The following is a 15,782-nucleotide window of genomic DNA, read 5'->3' as shown; positions in this document are numbered from 1 at the left end:
GGCTGTTTTTGAGCATGACGCAACATTGCAGTGCATGTGGAATGAAGCTGTTTGGCTGGACAGCCAGTTGCAGCCACATTTTACTGGTTCTTAAATAATTTTACTGGCTGCCAGTACATTTCTGGTCTGAATGCAAGGGTTCGCTGATGACTTACAAAGCCCTGGAAGACTCAAATACCTAAATACTTTCCCTGTACAGGCCTCCCAATCTGCTAAGGAAACCCTTTTAAGCACCCCACTACTTGCTACACAATGCTGTGACATGTGAGAGGGCCTTTTCAGTGGTGGCACTCTGGCTATGAAATTTGAAACCCTCTGAAATTTGGCTAATGCCTACTCTGGTCTCCTGTTGGAATGGGATGTTTTATTATGGCTTCAGGATGTGCCGATAGGAGGCGTTCCATCTGCCTGCCTATTTTATTGCTATGCCTCATAGTCTAATAGAGATTTCATTATTCCCTGCCACAGAATCTTTGCATAGAGGGTGATCTAGAACGCTTTGAACAAATAAAGTACATGGCAAGGTGTACATTTCCCCAGCTCCGCTCCTGCTTCCTGCACAACATAGGAAGGTCTGAAAGGGGTCTGTAATCGTGTTTGGCTGAATGTGCTTATACAGTGGCACCTCGGGTTAAGTGCTTAATTCTTTCCGGAGGTCCGTTCTTAACCTGAAACTGTTCTTAACCTGAAGCACCACCTTAGCTAATGGGGCCTCCTGCTGCTGCCGTGCCACCAGAGCACGATTTCTGTTCTCGTCCTGAAGCAAAGTTCTTAACCTGAGGTACTATTTCTAGGTTAGCGGAGTCTGTAACCTGAAGCGTATGTAACCTGAAGTGTATGTAACCCAAGGTACCACTGCAAAACTCTTTCGGAATTTCTTGTTCGATGCAAGAAGGCTGGGGTTGGTGGGGAGGGAGAGAGTTCATTTCCTCACACCCTTAAAGGTAAAGATAAAGGACCCCCTGGATGGTTAAGTCCAGTCAAAGGCGACTATGAGGTTGGGGCGCTCATCTCGCTTTCAGGCCGAGGGAGCCGGCGTTTGTCCACAGACAGCTTTCCAGGTCATATGGCCAGCAGGACTAAACCGCTTCTGGGGCAACGGGACACCATGACGTAAGCCAGAGTGCATGGAAACACGGTTTATCTTCCCACTGCAGTGGTACCTATTTATCTACTTGCACTGGCGTGCTTTCGAACTGCTAGGTTGGTGGGAGCTGGGACAGAGCGATGGGAGCTCACCCCGTTGTGGGGATTCGAACCGCCGACCTTCAGATCGGCAAGCCCAAGAGGCTCAGTGGTTTAGACCACAGCGCCACTCATGCCATGCACTGCATGCACTACACACTTAGTGCCTGGCTGGGCGAATAAAACCCGCTGGCGGAGAGCCAGCGTGGTGTAGTGGTTAAGAGTGGTGGACTTGTAATCTGGTGAACCGGGTTTGCTTCCCCACTCCTCCACATGCAGCTGCTGGGTGACCTTGGGTCAGTCACACTTCTCTGAAGTCTCTCAGGCCCACTCACCTCACAGAGTGTTTCTTGTGGGGGAGGAAGGGAAAGGAGATTGTTAGCCGCTTTGAGACTCCTTAAGGGGAGTGAAAGGCGAGATATCAAGTCCAAACTCCTCCTCCTCCTCCGCCATGCCAGCTGAACCCTTGCTGCTGCTGCCACCGGGCAGGTGTGGGGCACAGAAGGTTCACAGGGCCTAGCCACCCAACGCGAGCCTTGGCGGCCATTCAGCGGCAAGGCCGGGGCCTGGAGTTCCCCAGTGTCAGGGAGGGCTGGGATCCCAAATCATCCGGCCCCCCAGCCCTCCCCATCTTATGCCCCTGGTGTGGGCTGAAATTTGTAACGGACTTTTGTGATTGCGGCAAAAGCAGCAAGTGTCTGCTGGTATCTTCTCATGTCAGGGCTAGGAGTTTCTCAGCAGTTCCTTCTCTCCGGGGGGGAGAGCACTTCTGGTTGGTTCATCATGGACTCTCCCCTTCCTTCCTTCCTTCCTTCCTTCCTTCCTTCCTTCCTTCCTTCCTTCCTTCCAAAGCCCCTCTCCTCTTCTCCGGCTTCTGTGCCAGCTCCTGCCTGCCTTTTGGCTATCTATTCCTTTCCTGGTAGGAGATTTATGTGAAGGTTTCATATTCTGCCAGATCAGCTCATAAGAGTTGGGTTCATGGTCCAAGAACGTCTTTCTCCCTCCCCTCCTCTCCTTTTTTTTTTTTGGAATGGAGATGAGCAATTATTGTGCAAGATTATGCAACTCTTGGGCTAATATATAACCACGAGTAATCAGAAAAACTATTGTGGGGTGGGAGGAACTGCAGATACGTTTTTTTGCGTGAACTCTTTTAATGTCGTTGTAAATAGTTGCACGACGCTTCTGTTGTTCCTCTCTTGCCTCCCAAAGCTTTGGAACAAACACCGTGAATTTCTGTGTCAAAGTTAGTTTTACTGTTGCAGAATCACTTCCAAGAAGTGGAGCTGGCAGCATATCTTTTTCATTCAATCGCCAGCGGCACAGAAAAGCCGAATTTAAGTCACAAAACTTGTCCAAGAAGTGAAGCAACCACCCAGACAGCTCTTGAGAGAGAAGTATTTTAATCAGGGACCAAAATGTGCTACATTAACAAAAGCCTGTGACTAAGGGTCTATTGAATTAGCTCAAAGAGGGAGAGCAAAACAAGGAACTCGACTCAAAAAAAATAGAGGGAGGTGGATGTACTCCAGGAATGCCACAAATTCTCTTGACTCACTCCAGCCCTGTCATTTTCCTGAGAATTCCCTTGACCCTGAGAAACGTCTGTGTCGTTCAACCTAGTCTGGCACGCTGCGTATGCATGTCTGTCTATATATGGACATTAAAACGGACGGGCTGCTTCTCGAAGGTTTAATTATTATTGATGGCTATTGGCAAAGTGCGTTTGCACTGGAATGTTGTGTATGGGATATTTCAGAGAGCTGGCTTCTTCAGAAGAACGGATGCTAAACTTTAGAGAGTGCCTTTCCCGCAAAATCCAGCCTTTCTCAACCTTGGGTCTCCAGGTGTTGCTAGACTACAACTCCCATCATCCCTGACGGCTAGCCCTTCTCACTAGGGATGATGGGAGTTGTAGTGCAGCAACATCTAGGGAACCCAAGGCTGAGAAAGCTTGCCCAGCGATCGAAGCCTTGACATGCTCTCCCCTTCTAAAAACGGTCCATTTTAGAGCCAGTTACCTGTTGAGTCTCCAGCCGGCCTCACTGAGATTTGCTTTTACTGAGCAGCGTTTTCAAGCTATGCCCTCCGCCGTCCTGGACAGGTGAGACAACAGGGTGCCGTATAAAGGCAGACTTTGTACATGTGGGCTCCCTTAACTGCTCAGCTGAGGTAAGGAAATCTAGCAGACGCCACTAGCAGAGGGACTCGGGAGTGGTGGGGGTTTCACCAGCGATATGCCTCTGTGTGAAGCCAACATCATGGTCTGCTCCTCCTCCTAATCATCATCATCATAATCATCATAATTTGTACCCCACCCATCTGACTGGGTTGCCCCAGCCACTCTGGGTGGCTTCCAACAAATAAAAAAGCATAATGTGGAAGTATAGCAGTAAAGGTCATTTAGTTAGTAACCTAAAGGTTAATTTTATTGTCAGACAGCCAACCAAGAGGGTGGTGGTGATTGAAGTGTTGCCTAGCAACCAGTCAGAGGGGCCTGATCCTTCTCAGGTAACACATGCTTTGATTGGCTATGTAGCTGTCGGGAGTTTTCCTCTGTATGTTTAGTTGAATGTCTCCTTGCTATAGACAAGGCCTGCCCTAAAAAAGGGAAAACCTCTCTTGTTTGCTTCTCCTCAAATTATACACCGTATTTCGTTCGATTTCCGCATTGTAGTGTTAACCAGACTTTTCTCTCAGAACTCCATCTGCATACTGGTCCTGGGCGATATATTGATATATCACCCAGACCTATACATTGGACCCAGGGGGTGATTTATCACCCTACTGCCCATATAGGAATGATGTCTCTCCCTGGCAGAGTAGCTCCTATGACTTCTTAGCAATGTAAGCATTCCAGTGACTGGCAGAGTTGCCCTTTTTGCTCTGGCGGCCAAAAAGATGAGAAAGAAGCCCCTGGACAATATAGAATTGTTCTATATTGTTCTGCGTAACTGGGAGACGCAGAGATCTGGATACTATGATTTGTGGTTGTTTAGTCTCTTTGTTGTTGTTTAGTCGTTTAGTCGTGTCCGACTCTTCGTGACCCCCATGGACCAGAGGACGCCAGGCACTCCTGTCTTCCACTCCCCCCCCCCCCCGCAGTTTGGTCAAACACATGCTGGTAGCTTCAAGAACACTGTCCAACCATCTCGTCCTCTGTCGTCCCCTTCTCCTTGTGCCCTCCATCTTTCCCAACATCAGGGTCTTTTCCAGGGAGTCTACTCTTCTCATGAGGTGGCCAAAGTATTGGAGCGTCAGCTTCAGGATCTGTCCTTCCAGGGAGCACTCAGGGCTGATTTCCTTCAGAATGGATAAAATCTCTTTATGTGTATTTATTTTTTTATTCACATTTGTCATGGCCAATGGCTAGTACAATAAAGTTATTGGGATTGAGAAAACCTGCCCTAACTTGACAGGAGAAAGCAGGGAGAAATACCTTGAGGCAGTCAAGCAACATTCCCCGTTCTGTCGCGGAGCATGTCCAAAAACCAGTTGAAACGCAGCCCCTACCTTTCCCAAATCAACATTCACAATGTGGACCAAAAGTATCACCCAGCTCACTGACAGGGTGAAACCAGCATGTTGCTTTGGAACCTTGTATTGCATAGAATCATAGAATCCTAGAGTTGGAAGAGACCACAAGGGCCATCGAGTCCAACCCCCTGCCAAGCAGGAAACACCATCAGAGCACTCCTGACATATGGTTGTCAAGCCTCTGCTTAAAGACCTCCAAAGAAGGAGACTCCACCACACTCCTTGGCAGCAAATTCCACTGTCAAACAGCTCTTACTGTCAGGAAGTTCTTCCTAATGTTTAGGTGGAATCTTCTTTCTTGTAGTTTGGATCCATTGCTCCGTGTCCGCTTCTCTGGAGCAGCAGAAAACAACCTTTCTCCCTCCTCTATGTGACATCCTTTTATATATTTGAACATGGCTATCATATCAGTGGTGGTGGGGATAGTTGGTGCCATGGCCCTGGGCGCAAAGTGCTGAGGGGGCGCAACAGTGCAGGTTCCAGCTTCTACAGGGAGCCCTGCCCCACCAAAGGTGGCAGAGCGACCCGTTGGGGGGGGGCTGCCACCCTGCTGGTAAAAAGCTAAAAGACCCCTGGACGGTTAATCCAGTCAAAGGCGGCGATGGGGTTGTGGCGCTCATCTCGCTTTCAGGCCGAGGGAGCCGGTGTTTGTCCACAGACAGCTTTCCAAGTCATGTGGTCAGCAGGACTAAACCGCTTCTGGCGCAACGGGACACCGTGACGTAAGCCAGAGCGCACGGAAACACTGCTTATCTTCCCATTGCTGTGGTACCTATTTATCTACTTGCACTGGCGTGCTTTCGAACTGCGAGGTTGGCAGGAGCTGGGACAGAGCAATGGGGACTCACCCCGTTGCGGGGATTTGAACCGCCAACCAAGAGGCTCAGTGGTTTAGACCACAGCGCCACCCTGGTGGACCCCCTCTCCAGCTCCCATCCTTCCCTGCCTGCCTGACGTCTTATCTGCACTGCTTTAACTCGGAACCCCCAAATCGTGGGTCCCCTCCTCCCCAAACTCCTTCCGTGGTAACTGTATTAAAAGAGGGCAGCCTACTCTCTTGTCATAGAGGACTTTTTGTTTTGAGCAAGCGAAGCATTTTGCCCCAGCTGCTTGCAGGGGACAAAGGGAGCTTATTCTTGCAGCCGTAAGAGTGGAAACATCAGACATTTTGCTTCCTTGTTTGGATAACTTCTAGTACAGATGGAAAGCGGAGCCAAGGGCGACGTTGTCCTTTCCATTTTTATCCCCTGAACAAGTCTGCATGGATGCCAGCCTCTGTAAAAAAAACACCAACACAACCCATCAACTCTGCATCTGTTATTGTGTTCCTTAAATATAAAGGCTGACTTGATTCGAATGTCACAGGCTTTCTCATTCAGAGAAAAATAGCTTTGTAACCACCAAGGAAGCTGGATGCGTCTCTTTATGAGGTTGACCAAATGCAAAGGGTGACCGTGAACTTAAGCAACTGTGTGGAAGAGGGAATTTTGGCTAGTGAGCGCTGCATCAGCTGAAATTCCCTCTTCTCCTAGTGAATTAGAAATATGACACACCTGTTGTTCCTTGCTTTATCTGATATTCTAAGTTAGTTGCACCACACCTGGCTCTCAGAATTGGTCTAGTCTCTTATTTCTTCAGAAGACTGGATTAAGAAATTGCTAAGACGCCAAGCCTCCTCATCTAATTTTCAAGAGCCGATTATTTTTTTGGAACCGTCACCAGGAAGAAATAAAGAACAGCAAACTTGATCTTCTCAGGTGGGCAAAAAGGTCACAATAATTTTGTCTCGGCAGGTTATGGTTTCGATGGCAAACTTGCAGGATTCTTGGCCAGGTTCAAATTTATACGGCAATTAGCTGAAGCTGGAATACTTTCCCCTCTTCAAATTTTGGCTTCCAGTGCCGCTGAAAGCATCTCCCAAAACCTTTTCCTTCTGTGCAGCCATCATGAGAAGTAGGAAAATTACTTTAAGAGATAAAGTAGAGGTTCTCGAGGGATTTATTGTTATTATTTACTCGAAACGTGTCTGACACCAGTGACCCTGCCGAGAAAACTGATTTTTAATGTGCGGTGGTTAGAGCTATTGCTCTAGACTGTCTGCTAAAACATTCCTCTGGCATTTAAGTTTGTTCGCATGCCAGCCACCTGACTTTCGCAAGGATTTGGGTGCTCACGAACGCCAGCGAAGTAACTGGGAACTGCAGCTGTTTTGTTCTTTTTTTTTGGAAAGGCAGCTGTTTTATATTTTAGGGAGCTAAGTTTAGCTTGCAAATTTGGAATGCTCTTTAAATGGAAGGTGAGAGCTCGCTTCATTCCTCGCTCATTCCATCGCCGTGATCGAGAGCCTGGGAATCTCCCGCTCAGTGGAATGCCCCGCTTTGTAATGTTAGTGCACGCCAAAAATGTTTTAGTTTGCCATGAGTTGGGGCAAGTGACCCAGCTCCCCGGAAAGACATTGGTGGGCTGGCGCTGAATAATAATAATAATAATAATAATAATAATAATAATAATAATATACCCCGCCCATCTGGCTGAGTTTCCCCAGCCACTCTGGGGCTCCCAATCAAATGTTTCCCCAGCCAGTCTGGCTCCCAATCAAATGTTAAATATTAAAAACTTCCCTGGACAGGGCTGCCTTCAGATGTCTTTTAAAGATGGGATAGCTGCTTATTTCCTTCACATCTGAAGGGAGGGTATTCCACAGGGCGGGTGCCACTACCGAGAAGGCCCTCTGTCTGGTTCCCTGTAGCCTCACTCCTCACAATGAGGGAACCGCCAGAAGGCCCTCGGCGCTGGATCTCAGTGTCTGGGCTGAATGATGGGGGTGGAGACGCTCCTTCAGGTATACAGGACCGACGCCTATATACCTCTTCTCCCCTTCCTTCCCTGGTCAGGGTTAACCAGGGCACATCATGGAGAAAGGGGTCAATATCTCTGACTTGCATGAATTTCATCCTCAAAGGAAGCTCTGCAGTTGAGATTATGCCCCTCGGCGTTTATGTGGCAGGCGCTCTCATTCCGTAGGAGGTCAAAAGAACATTTCTAATTACTGATAATAGGGTTGCAAAGCTCATTGTGGTCGGCAGGCCGCTCCCTTTTTAAAAATAAATTTCTGACAAGTCCAGGCGAGGACTATTTATGTTTTCCCGAATAAGGGAATGCGTAGCATGCCACTTGGTTCATTCTTCTTGCCAGAAACTGCTCCAAAGTATCTTAACTGAAGTGGTTCATTACTGAATTGCAGGGGGTTGGGGTAGATGACCCATAGGTCCCGTCCAACTCCACAATTTTATGATTCTTTTGTTTATGTCTCTGTGAATTTAAAGTTGCAATGGAGGGAATAATGTCCCTTAAGGAAGGAATTCTGCTGTTAACAGTGGATAAGATTAGTCAGTGTGGTGTAGTGGCCACAGTGGTCCATGCGACGGTCACCTCCAGGCTTGATTATTGTAGCTCACTCTACGTGGGGCTGCCCTTGAAGCTGTCCCAGAAACTCCAGTGGGTGCAGAATGCCGCGACGAGGCTCCTTACGGGGTCCTTGCCACGGGATCACATTCATCCAGTGCTTTACCAGCTGCACTGGCTCCTGGTGGAGTACAGGGTCAGGTTTAAGGTGCTGGTTTTGACCTTTAAAGCCCTACGTGGCCTAGGACCCACGTACCTACGGGGCCGCCTCTCTTGGTATGCCCCACGGAGGACCTTAAAGTCCACAAATGACAACACCTTGGAGGTCCCAAGTCGCAAGATGGTTAGATTGGTCTCAACTAGGGCCAGGGCCTTTTCAGTACTGGCCCCGGCTTGGTGGAACGCTCTGTCACAGGAGACTAGGGCCCTGCGGGACTTGACATCTTTCCGCAGGGCCTGCAAGACAGAGCTGTTCCGCCTGGCCTTTGGTTTGGACTCAGTCTGACCCTTATGTTTCCCTCCCCTTATGGTTTTGATCTATGGGCTACTATTAAAATGAGGCTGCATTTTAAATTGCATTTTAACCTGTATTTTAAATTGGTCTTTAAATATATATATATATTGTAATTTTACTGGTGTTAGCCACCCTGAGCCCAGCTCTGGCCGGGGAGGGCGGGATATAAATAAAATCTTATTATTATTATTATTATTAATATTTATTTGGGTCCAGTTACAGATAGGTAGCCGTGTTGGTCTGCCATAGTCAAAATAAAAAAATTCCTTCCAGTAGCACCTTAAAGACCAACTGAGTTAGTTCTAGGTATGAGCTTTCGTGTGCATGCACACTTCTTCAGATACACTGAAACAGAAGTTGCCAGATCCTTCTATATAGTGAGAAGGTGGGGAGGGGTATTACTCAGAAGGGTGGTGGGAATGGGAGATTGGCAGATAGCTGAGATGAGCCTGTTGACGACTCTTAACGACTGTAATAGGTCTTACAGGAAAAGGCAAGGGGTGAGAAGGTGAGAAATGGCTTAGTCATGTATAATGGGATAAGAATCCAATGTCTTTGTTCAAAGCAGGTCTCTCCATGGTTTTAAGTTTTATTTGGGGTTAGAGAGCTTCACTAGGACCTCTGGAGACCAGGGTTTGGTCTCTGCTCTCTGTTCAGCCATGAAGCTCACTGGGCAACCTTGGGGCAGTCGCTGCCCTCAGCCAAACCCACCTCATAGGGTTGTAGTGGGGATTAAATGAGGAGGAGGAGAACTACCGTATGTACACCAGAGGTTTTCAGCCTTTTGGGGTCCATGGCTCCCTTGACTAACTACAGTGGTACCTCGGGTTACACATGCTTCAGGTTACATGGCGCTTCAGGTTACAGAGTCCGCTAACCCAGAAATATTACCTCAGATTAAGAACTTTGCTTCAGGATGAGAACAGAAATCGCACAGCGGCGGTAGCAGGAGGCTCCATTAGCTAAAGTGGTACCTCAGGTTAAGAACAGTTTTCAGGTTAAGAACGGACCTCTGGAATGAATTAAGTTCTTAACCCGAGGTACCACTATACATTCTTTCTGTGGCACCCCTGTGGGGTTCAGGAACCCAGTTATGCTACCCCTTGCCTGCAGAGCTGGCAGCCCCTCAACCCTTTTCGAATGCCCTCCCTTGTGGAGGGTTCCCTCAGCCTCCTCTCCCCCCCAGCCTCCTCTCCCCTCTCCTTGGGGTCCTCTGGGCAGCTGCAGCTGCCACCCCCCCTGCCCCAAAGAGAGGTGCCTCCTCACACTGCCCCTCAAGGGCCTGGGAAGCACCCCCTGGCACCATTCGCCTGGGGAGCTCATAGCCCGGGCTGCTGCAACAAACAGCTGTGCAAGCCTTTGAGAGGCAGAGACGCAAGAGGGCATCTGAGGAGGGAAGGGAAGAGGGACAGAGGCCAGTGTTGCCCACGGCACCCCTGACCACCATTCAAGGCACCCGAGGGTGCCAGGGAACACTGGTTATAAACCACTGACGTACACCACCTGGAGCTCCGTGGAGGAAAGATGGGATGGAAACGTAATAAACAAACAAGCAAAAAGGCCCTCTTCAGAGTTATTTGTAGAGAAACAAAAAACATATTTGCGTACAGTGGTACCTCGGGTTACATACGCTTCAGGTTACATACGCTTCAGGTTACAGACTCCGCTAACCCAGGAATAGTAACTCGGGTTAAGAACTTTGCTTCAGGATGAGAACAGAAATCGTGCAGTGGTGGCGCGGTAGCAGCGGGAGGCCCCATTAGCTAAAGTGGTGCTTCAGGTTAAGAGCAGTTTCAGGTTAAGAACGGACCTCCGGAACGAATTAAGTACTTAACCCGAGGTGCCACTGTACTTGGATCCTCGATAGAATGAGCAATATTGGAAAGATTCACATCCATGATCCTCCAATGGACCAGTGACTGCTTCTTCCCTTAATTTACCTTGCAAGGTTGTTATTAAGGGAATAATGCACATGGCCCACAGTTCCCTGAGGAAACCTGGCATATAAATAATTAGATTGCACAAAACTGCTGGTGCAAGTCTTGCTAAGTTAAATTTCCCACTCTTAGGGTGAGCCTTGGAGATGGTGGACTAAAGCACTTCAATAGGAATCTGACTTATTTCTGGAGACTTTGACATTTCCCAGACACACGGAATGTCTGCTGTGACTTTGCCTAAGTACAGCATGCTGTGCCTACTCCTGAAAAAAGTTCGGAAGCAAAAGAAACACCCCCAAAACCCTGGATTTGGGGGAATTCCAAATTTATTTATTTATTATATTTTTTTAATTAATTTTAACATATAAATTATAAAATGTACCACAAAACTTATCACTTATACAATCTTTTTGGACTTCCATCAGCACCTCTGATGATCCAGCGTTTTAACCACTTCTTATGCATTTCTTAACTTTATATTGCCTTTACATCTCTTAACAAATCATCCTCCCCCTTGTCAATTTTTACAATACTTCTAATAATACTCCTCACAAAACTTCTTGCAACCCTACAAATGCCATCTGTTCTTCACAATTACTTTTCAAATAGTCCATAAATTTACTCCAGTCTTCCGTGAATTTCTGGTCTCGCTGGTTTCGAATCCTTCCTGTTAGTTTATCTAGTTCTGCATAGTCCATTAACTTCATCCTCCATTCTTCAATCAACAGTAACTCTTCTTGCTTCCATTTTTGGGCCAATAATATTCTTGCTGCTGTGGGGGAATTCCAAATTATGGAATTGTGTGGAGCAAGATAAACGTCTTGAAACTTCAAAATCCTGTAACGAATGTGGAGAATTCTAGTGTTAACCACCAGACGCTCTACTTTGCAGAACTGAATCAAAAATATGGTCGCCGCTGGTTACCGAGGAAGGGAAAACCAATCCATACAAGATGAATCTGGCATCCCAGCCACAGGTGAGTAACATGAAGGAGGCTCTGTTTCTTTTCTGCCAGACTATGCCTGCTGCAGGTATGGATTGAACCGTGTTGACGCAGCATAAATGACACTCTCATAGCTGCTGCTTGTGTTTTATTCTAAAGGCACAGGCACACTGTGTGTCACATGTTTGGCATAACACATGCATGCCCAGTATAGGCTGAGGAGAAAAGTAAGTTGTGGAGGATGGAGGAAAGCGTATCGTGAATCCATATACAGTCGTACATTGGATCTCAAATGCCTTCGCTCCCGAAAAAATTGGCTCCTGAACAATCAAAACCTGGAAGTGAGTGTTCCAGTTTTTGAACGATTTTCGGAAGCTGAATGTCCGCCGCGGCTTCCGATTGGCTGCAGGAGCTTCCGGCAGCCAATCAGAAGCCACGCTTTGGTCTCTGAACATTTTGGAAGTCGAGCGTATTTCTGGAATGGATTCCATTCGACTTGCAAGGTACGGCTGTAGATGTTTTTTGATTCGGCCATCGGGAATTGAGTTTGGGCGGGAAAGCCTTTAATGTATGGGAAAATCAGAAGTGGTGTATCAGAAGTGGTGTTTTTGGCAATTTCAGGGGGGGAGAAAAAGCTATAAAACCTCATTTTTTGTGATTTGCACAACAACATTGCCCCCCTTTCCTCCCAAGAAAGCTCAACAACTTTGCCTTAAAAAGCTCAATCACATTTCTGTCCAGGTTTTCACTCTATGAAATATGGAAAGCCTAGTCAAAACAGTAGGCCCTTCCAGATGGGGCCACGCTCCATAATTTAGCCTCTAGAAAAGTAGTTGGCAGGACATACAGCACTAGGATGTAATCCATCACACAATACATAATTAAGTTGAGGTTTCTTTCCACTAGATTTTATCGATGACCAGTAGCATAAAATATCAGGCAGCAGGAGATTGTGGGGAGGATGAAGTTCTGCATCTGAGCAGTGCAGAATTGTGGAATTTAGATTCACGTGAGAATGTATGATTGCCTGTGAAATTTGGGTGTTTGGGTGGCTTCTCTCAATGTCAGCCACAACCACTTCCTTTTGGCCTCATCCGCTACTGGCACGCAGTAATTGGAACAAAGCCCTTGGGTTCAGAAAGGTTCTCGAGCCCAACCCCCTGGGCCACAATTGGAGAAGGGGGTGTGATACCTGCACCCGGGGGACATGGCCTCTTTTTTTAGGTTTCCCCACCTCTGCAACACCCCACCGGGAACTCATAGGCATGAAGCTGTCCTCTGCACATGAGCGCGACACCCGCCTCGAACGGCTGCGCCATTCTTAAGTACCGTATTTTTCCTTCTATAAGACGCACTTTTCCCCCTTCAAAAATTAAGGGGAAATGTGTGTGCGTCTTATGGAGTGAATGCCAGCTCCTTGGCTTCAGCGATAGCAATGTGAAGCCTCCAAAGCGCAGAGGGAGAGCTCTCCCCGTGCTCTGGAGGCTTCGCGTTGCTTTTGTTGAAGCCGCCTGAAGCCCCCGGAGTGCAGCGGAAACTCCCGCTGCACTCCAGAGGCTTCAGGCAGCTATCCTCAAGCCTTCAGAGCGCAGCAGGAGTTCCCGCTGTGCTCCGAAGGCTTGTGGATAGCCACCTGAAGCACCCGGAGTGCAGCGGGAACTCCTGCTGCGCTCTGGGGGCTTCAGATGCCTATCTGCAAGCCTTCGGAAATGGAAGAGGCTCCGTTTCTCCTACCGCTTCGCTGAAGGGGTGCTACGCAGAGAAGGGGAGAATTCCCCCCCCCCTGTTCTCCCCCTCCTATGGTCCGGTGCGCCCTATAGAGCGAAAAATATGGTGATAATAATAATAATTTATTTATACCCCGCCCATCTGGCTGGGTTTCCCCAGCTACTCTGGGCAGCTTCCAACAGAATATTAAAACACAATAGTGATCAAAAATGGAAGACAATATTTCATGATTCATTTCATAATAATTGCTTACCAAGTTTCATTTACCAATTATGTGAATACATTTTTCGTTAATCTGTGATGATTTGCCTGTACCAAAGGGCTGCGGTGCAAACTCAAGCATATGCGAGAAAGCTAAAAGAATCTAACGTCACTAGATTCTCACTTAGTAATTGCAATTGTTTCAGCAGCAATATGAAAGGCCGAGTATATTTAGTTAAGAGTCAGACTGAATTTCTAAACACAGTAATATTTTAAGAAAAGCTGGACAAATAATTATTTAATGTATTATGCTTTGAACGCACTTTGAACTTAAGTATAAAGTTAAGTACAAAGTTTTCTGGTTGGATTGAAGTGTGGCAGAGAAACACACGGAACTGCAGGATTTGTCAATGAAACTGCGAGATCACTGTGGGTGGCGGCTAACGGCGTGTGAATGCGCCTTCAATGCGCTGGATGGTGGAGTAAGCGATCGTGCGAACATACCCCTTTTTGTGCGCGTGGGCCCTGCATCTTAATGAAAGGAAATCCAGAAAATAGAATTGAGCTGCTTGCCCCAGGGTAAATCGGCGAGTCCCTTTCCGTACCTTTGCCCTGCCCCAGAGCCATGCATTCCTTTGTGGGCTGATGTCATGGCTGCGTTAAAACAGGCCACCGATTGTCCTGAGGCTTTTTCCTTTCAAGCGCTCCCTGTCACATCCTCTGGGGATGAGGTCATTGCGGCTGTTTTGTTTAGCTATTCCCATAGAAACCGGGGAATGGAAGGCTGTAGAAACTGGGTGTGTGCTTTGACATTTGATAAGACTGCAGTAGACCTCGCGCCAAGACCTCTGAGTCAAGAGGTGAACGGCATAGCAGTTTCCTGTCTGAAATGCCCGGTGGCCTCATCTGGCTTCATATTCGTCATTGTTCCTGAATCGTTTTGTCTTTTGCATCGATGTAAATGCTCTGTAAACACAGAAAGGGAAGCTGGAAAGTTAATCAGGCAGGTTTCCCCTCCCCACCCATGAAGAAGTTGGGTTTAACCTTTTCACTCAGATTTCAGAGCATCTAAAAAATTCACAACCAGATGCCTTTTGGAAGACAAAATTGAGACACTGCCATGGCCTCCTTTAATTTTCCTTTTTTTTTCAATCTCTTATCTCTGTGTCTCCCTTTTTAAAAAAAAAAAATGAGGTGCGAATATTTGGGACTATGTTGAGGTCGGACCAGTTGCTACAGGTGTTGGGAAAACCAGATTTGCACTCGGGTACAGCAACAGATAGGGACGCGGGTGGTGCTGTGGGTTAAACCACAGAGCCTAGGACTTGCCGATCAGAAGGTCGGTGGTTGGAATCCCCGCGACGAGGGAGCCGGTGAACAGCTTCCGGGTCATGTGGCCAGCATGACTAAGCTGCTTCTGGCGAACCAGAGCAGCGCACGGAAACGCCGTTTACCTTCCCACCGGAGCGGTACCTATTTATCTACTTGCACTTTGACGTGCTTTCGAACTGCTAGGTTGGCAGGAGCAGGGACTGAGCAACGGGAGCTCACCCCGTCGCGGGGATTTGAACCACCGACCTTCTGATCGGCAAGTCCTAGGCTCTGTGGTTTAACCCACAGCTTCGTTTAAGGATCCATTCAGTTACTAGCTTATATATCTTGAGTTTCTAACACTGCAAGCACTACTCTGCAGCCTTCTCAAGCCTTTTTTTGCCGGGCAGAGACATGTCCTTGGTCTTTGACAATGCCTCTTGCTTCCCAGAATGAAGGGTGGTGAGGTCAGTGTGTGACTGTAGACTCCTACAAAATTAAGAGCCACATCCTCGGATCTGCTAAATGGCCTCACCCTCTGTTCAAATGTAGCCCCTGGAAGCTCTGGTCGAGAAAGATTCTCCCCTCCAGACTTACATAGTTGCCCTCCATCTTGTAGAAGAATTTTACAGCCATCTTGCCACAAATCTAGACCTTCTGTTTTGGCAACTACAACCTTGGTTTAAGGTAGCTAATGTGAAGTGATGGACATGAGGCAGGAGTTGATAATGCAGGTGAGCTGTGCACAGGTGAGTTGCATGCAAGCTGCTGACCAGCCCAGTGGAGCCTCCTTTTATTGAGACAAATATGCAAAGCAGGCAGATACATTTTGGGCTGTGACCTTTACACATCTTCCGGTCCCGAGATTGTGGGGTGGTACAAAGCTATTTTGGCACCTGTTTCCACCGCGTCATTTTCCCCTTGCACAGTGTATGACGAAGGCGACAAAAGGTCTCAGAGACAAAGGTCACAGACAGGACACTGCAGACTACTGAGACTGCAAAAGGTTAGACAGAGGCAA

At 47.7% G+C, this 15,782-nt stretch overlaps 1 protein-coding gene across 2 annotated transcripts in view; it reads left to right on the top strand.

Moving 5' to 3' along the window:
* The window catches only part of PDLIM1 (PDZ and LIM domain 1), a 39,398-nt gene that overhangs the window by 10,961 nt on the left and 12,655 nt on the right, over nt 1-15,782 (top strand). For both annotated transcript variants that reach the window (XM_083505494.1, XM_083505495.1), the window contains exon 3: nt 11,470-11,554. In XM_083505494.1, coding sequence (XP_083361620.1) covers nt 11,470-11,554 — 85 coding nt within the window. The remainder of the gene's footprint in view (nt 1-11,469; nt 11,555-15,782) is intronic.

Source organism: Podarcis liolepis, assembly GCF_965112155.1.
Source record: "Podarcis liolepis genome assembly, chromosome: 5".
Lineage (NCBI taxonomy): Eukaryota > Metazoa > Chordata > Lepidosauria > Squamata > Lacertidae > Podarcis > Podarcis liolepis.
Note: the sequence above shows the minus strand (reverse complement) of the source record. Positions and strands in the feature narration are given on the sequence as shown.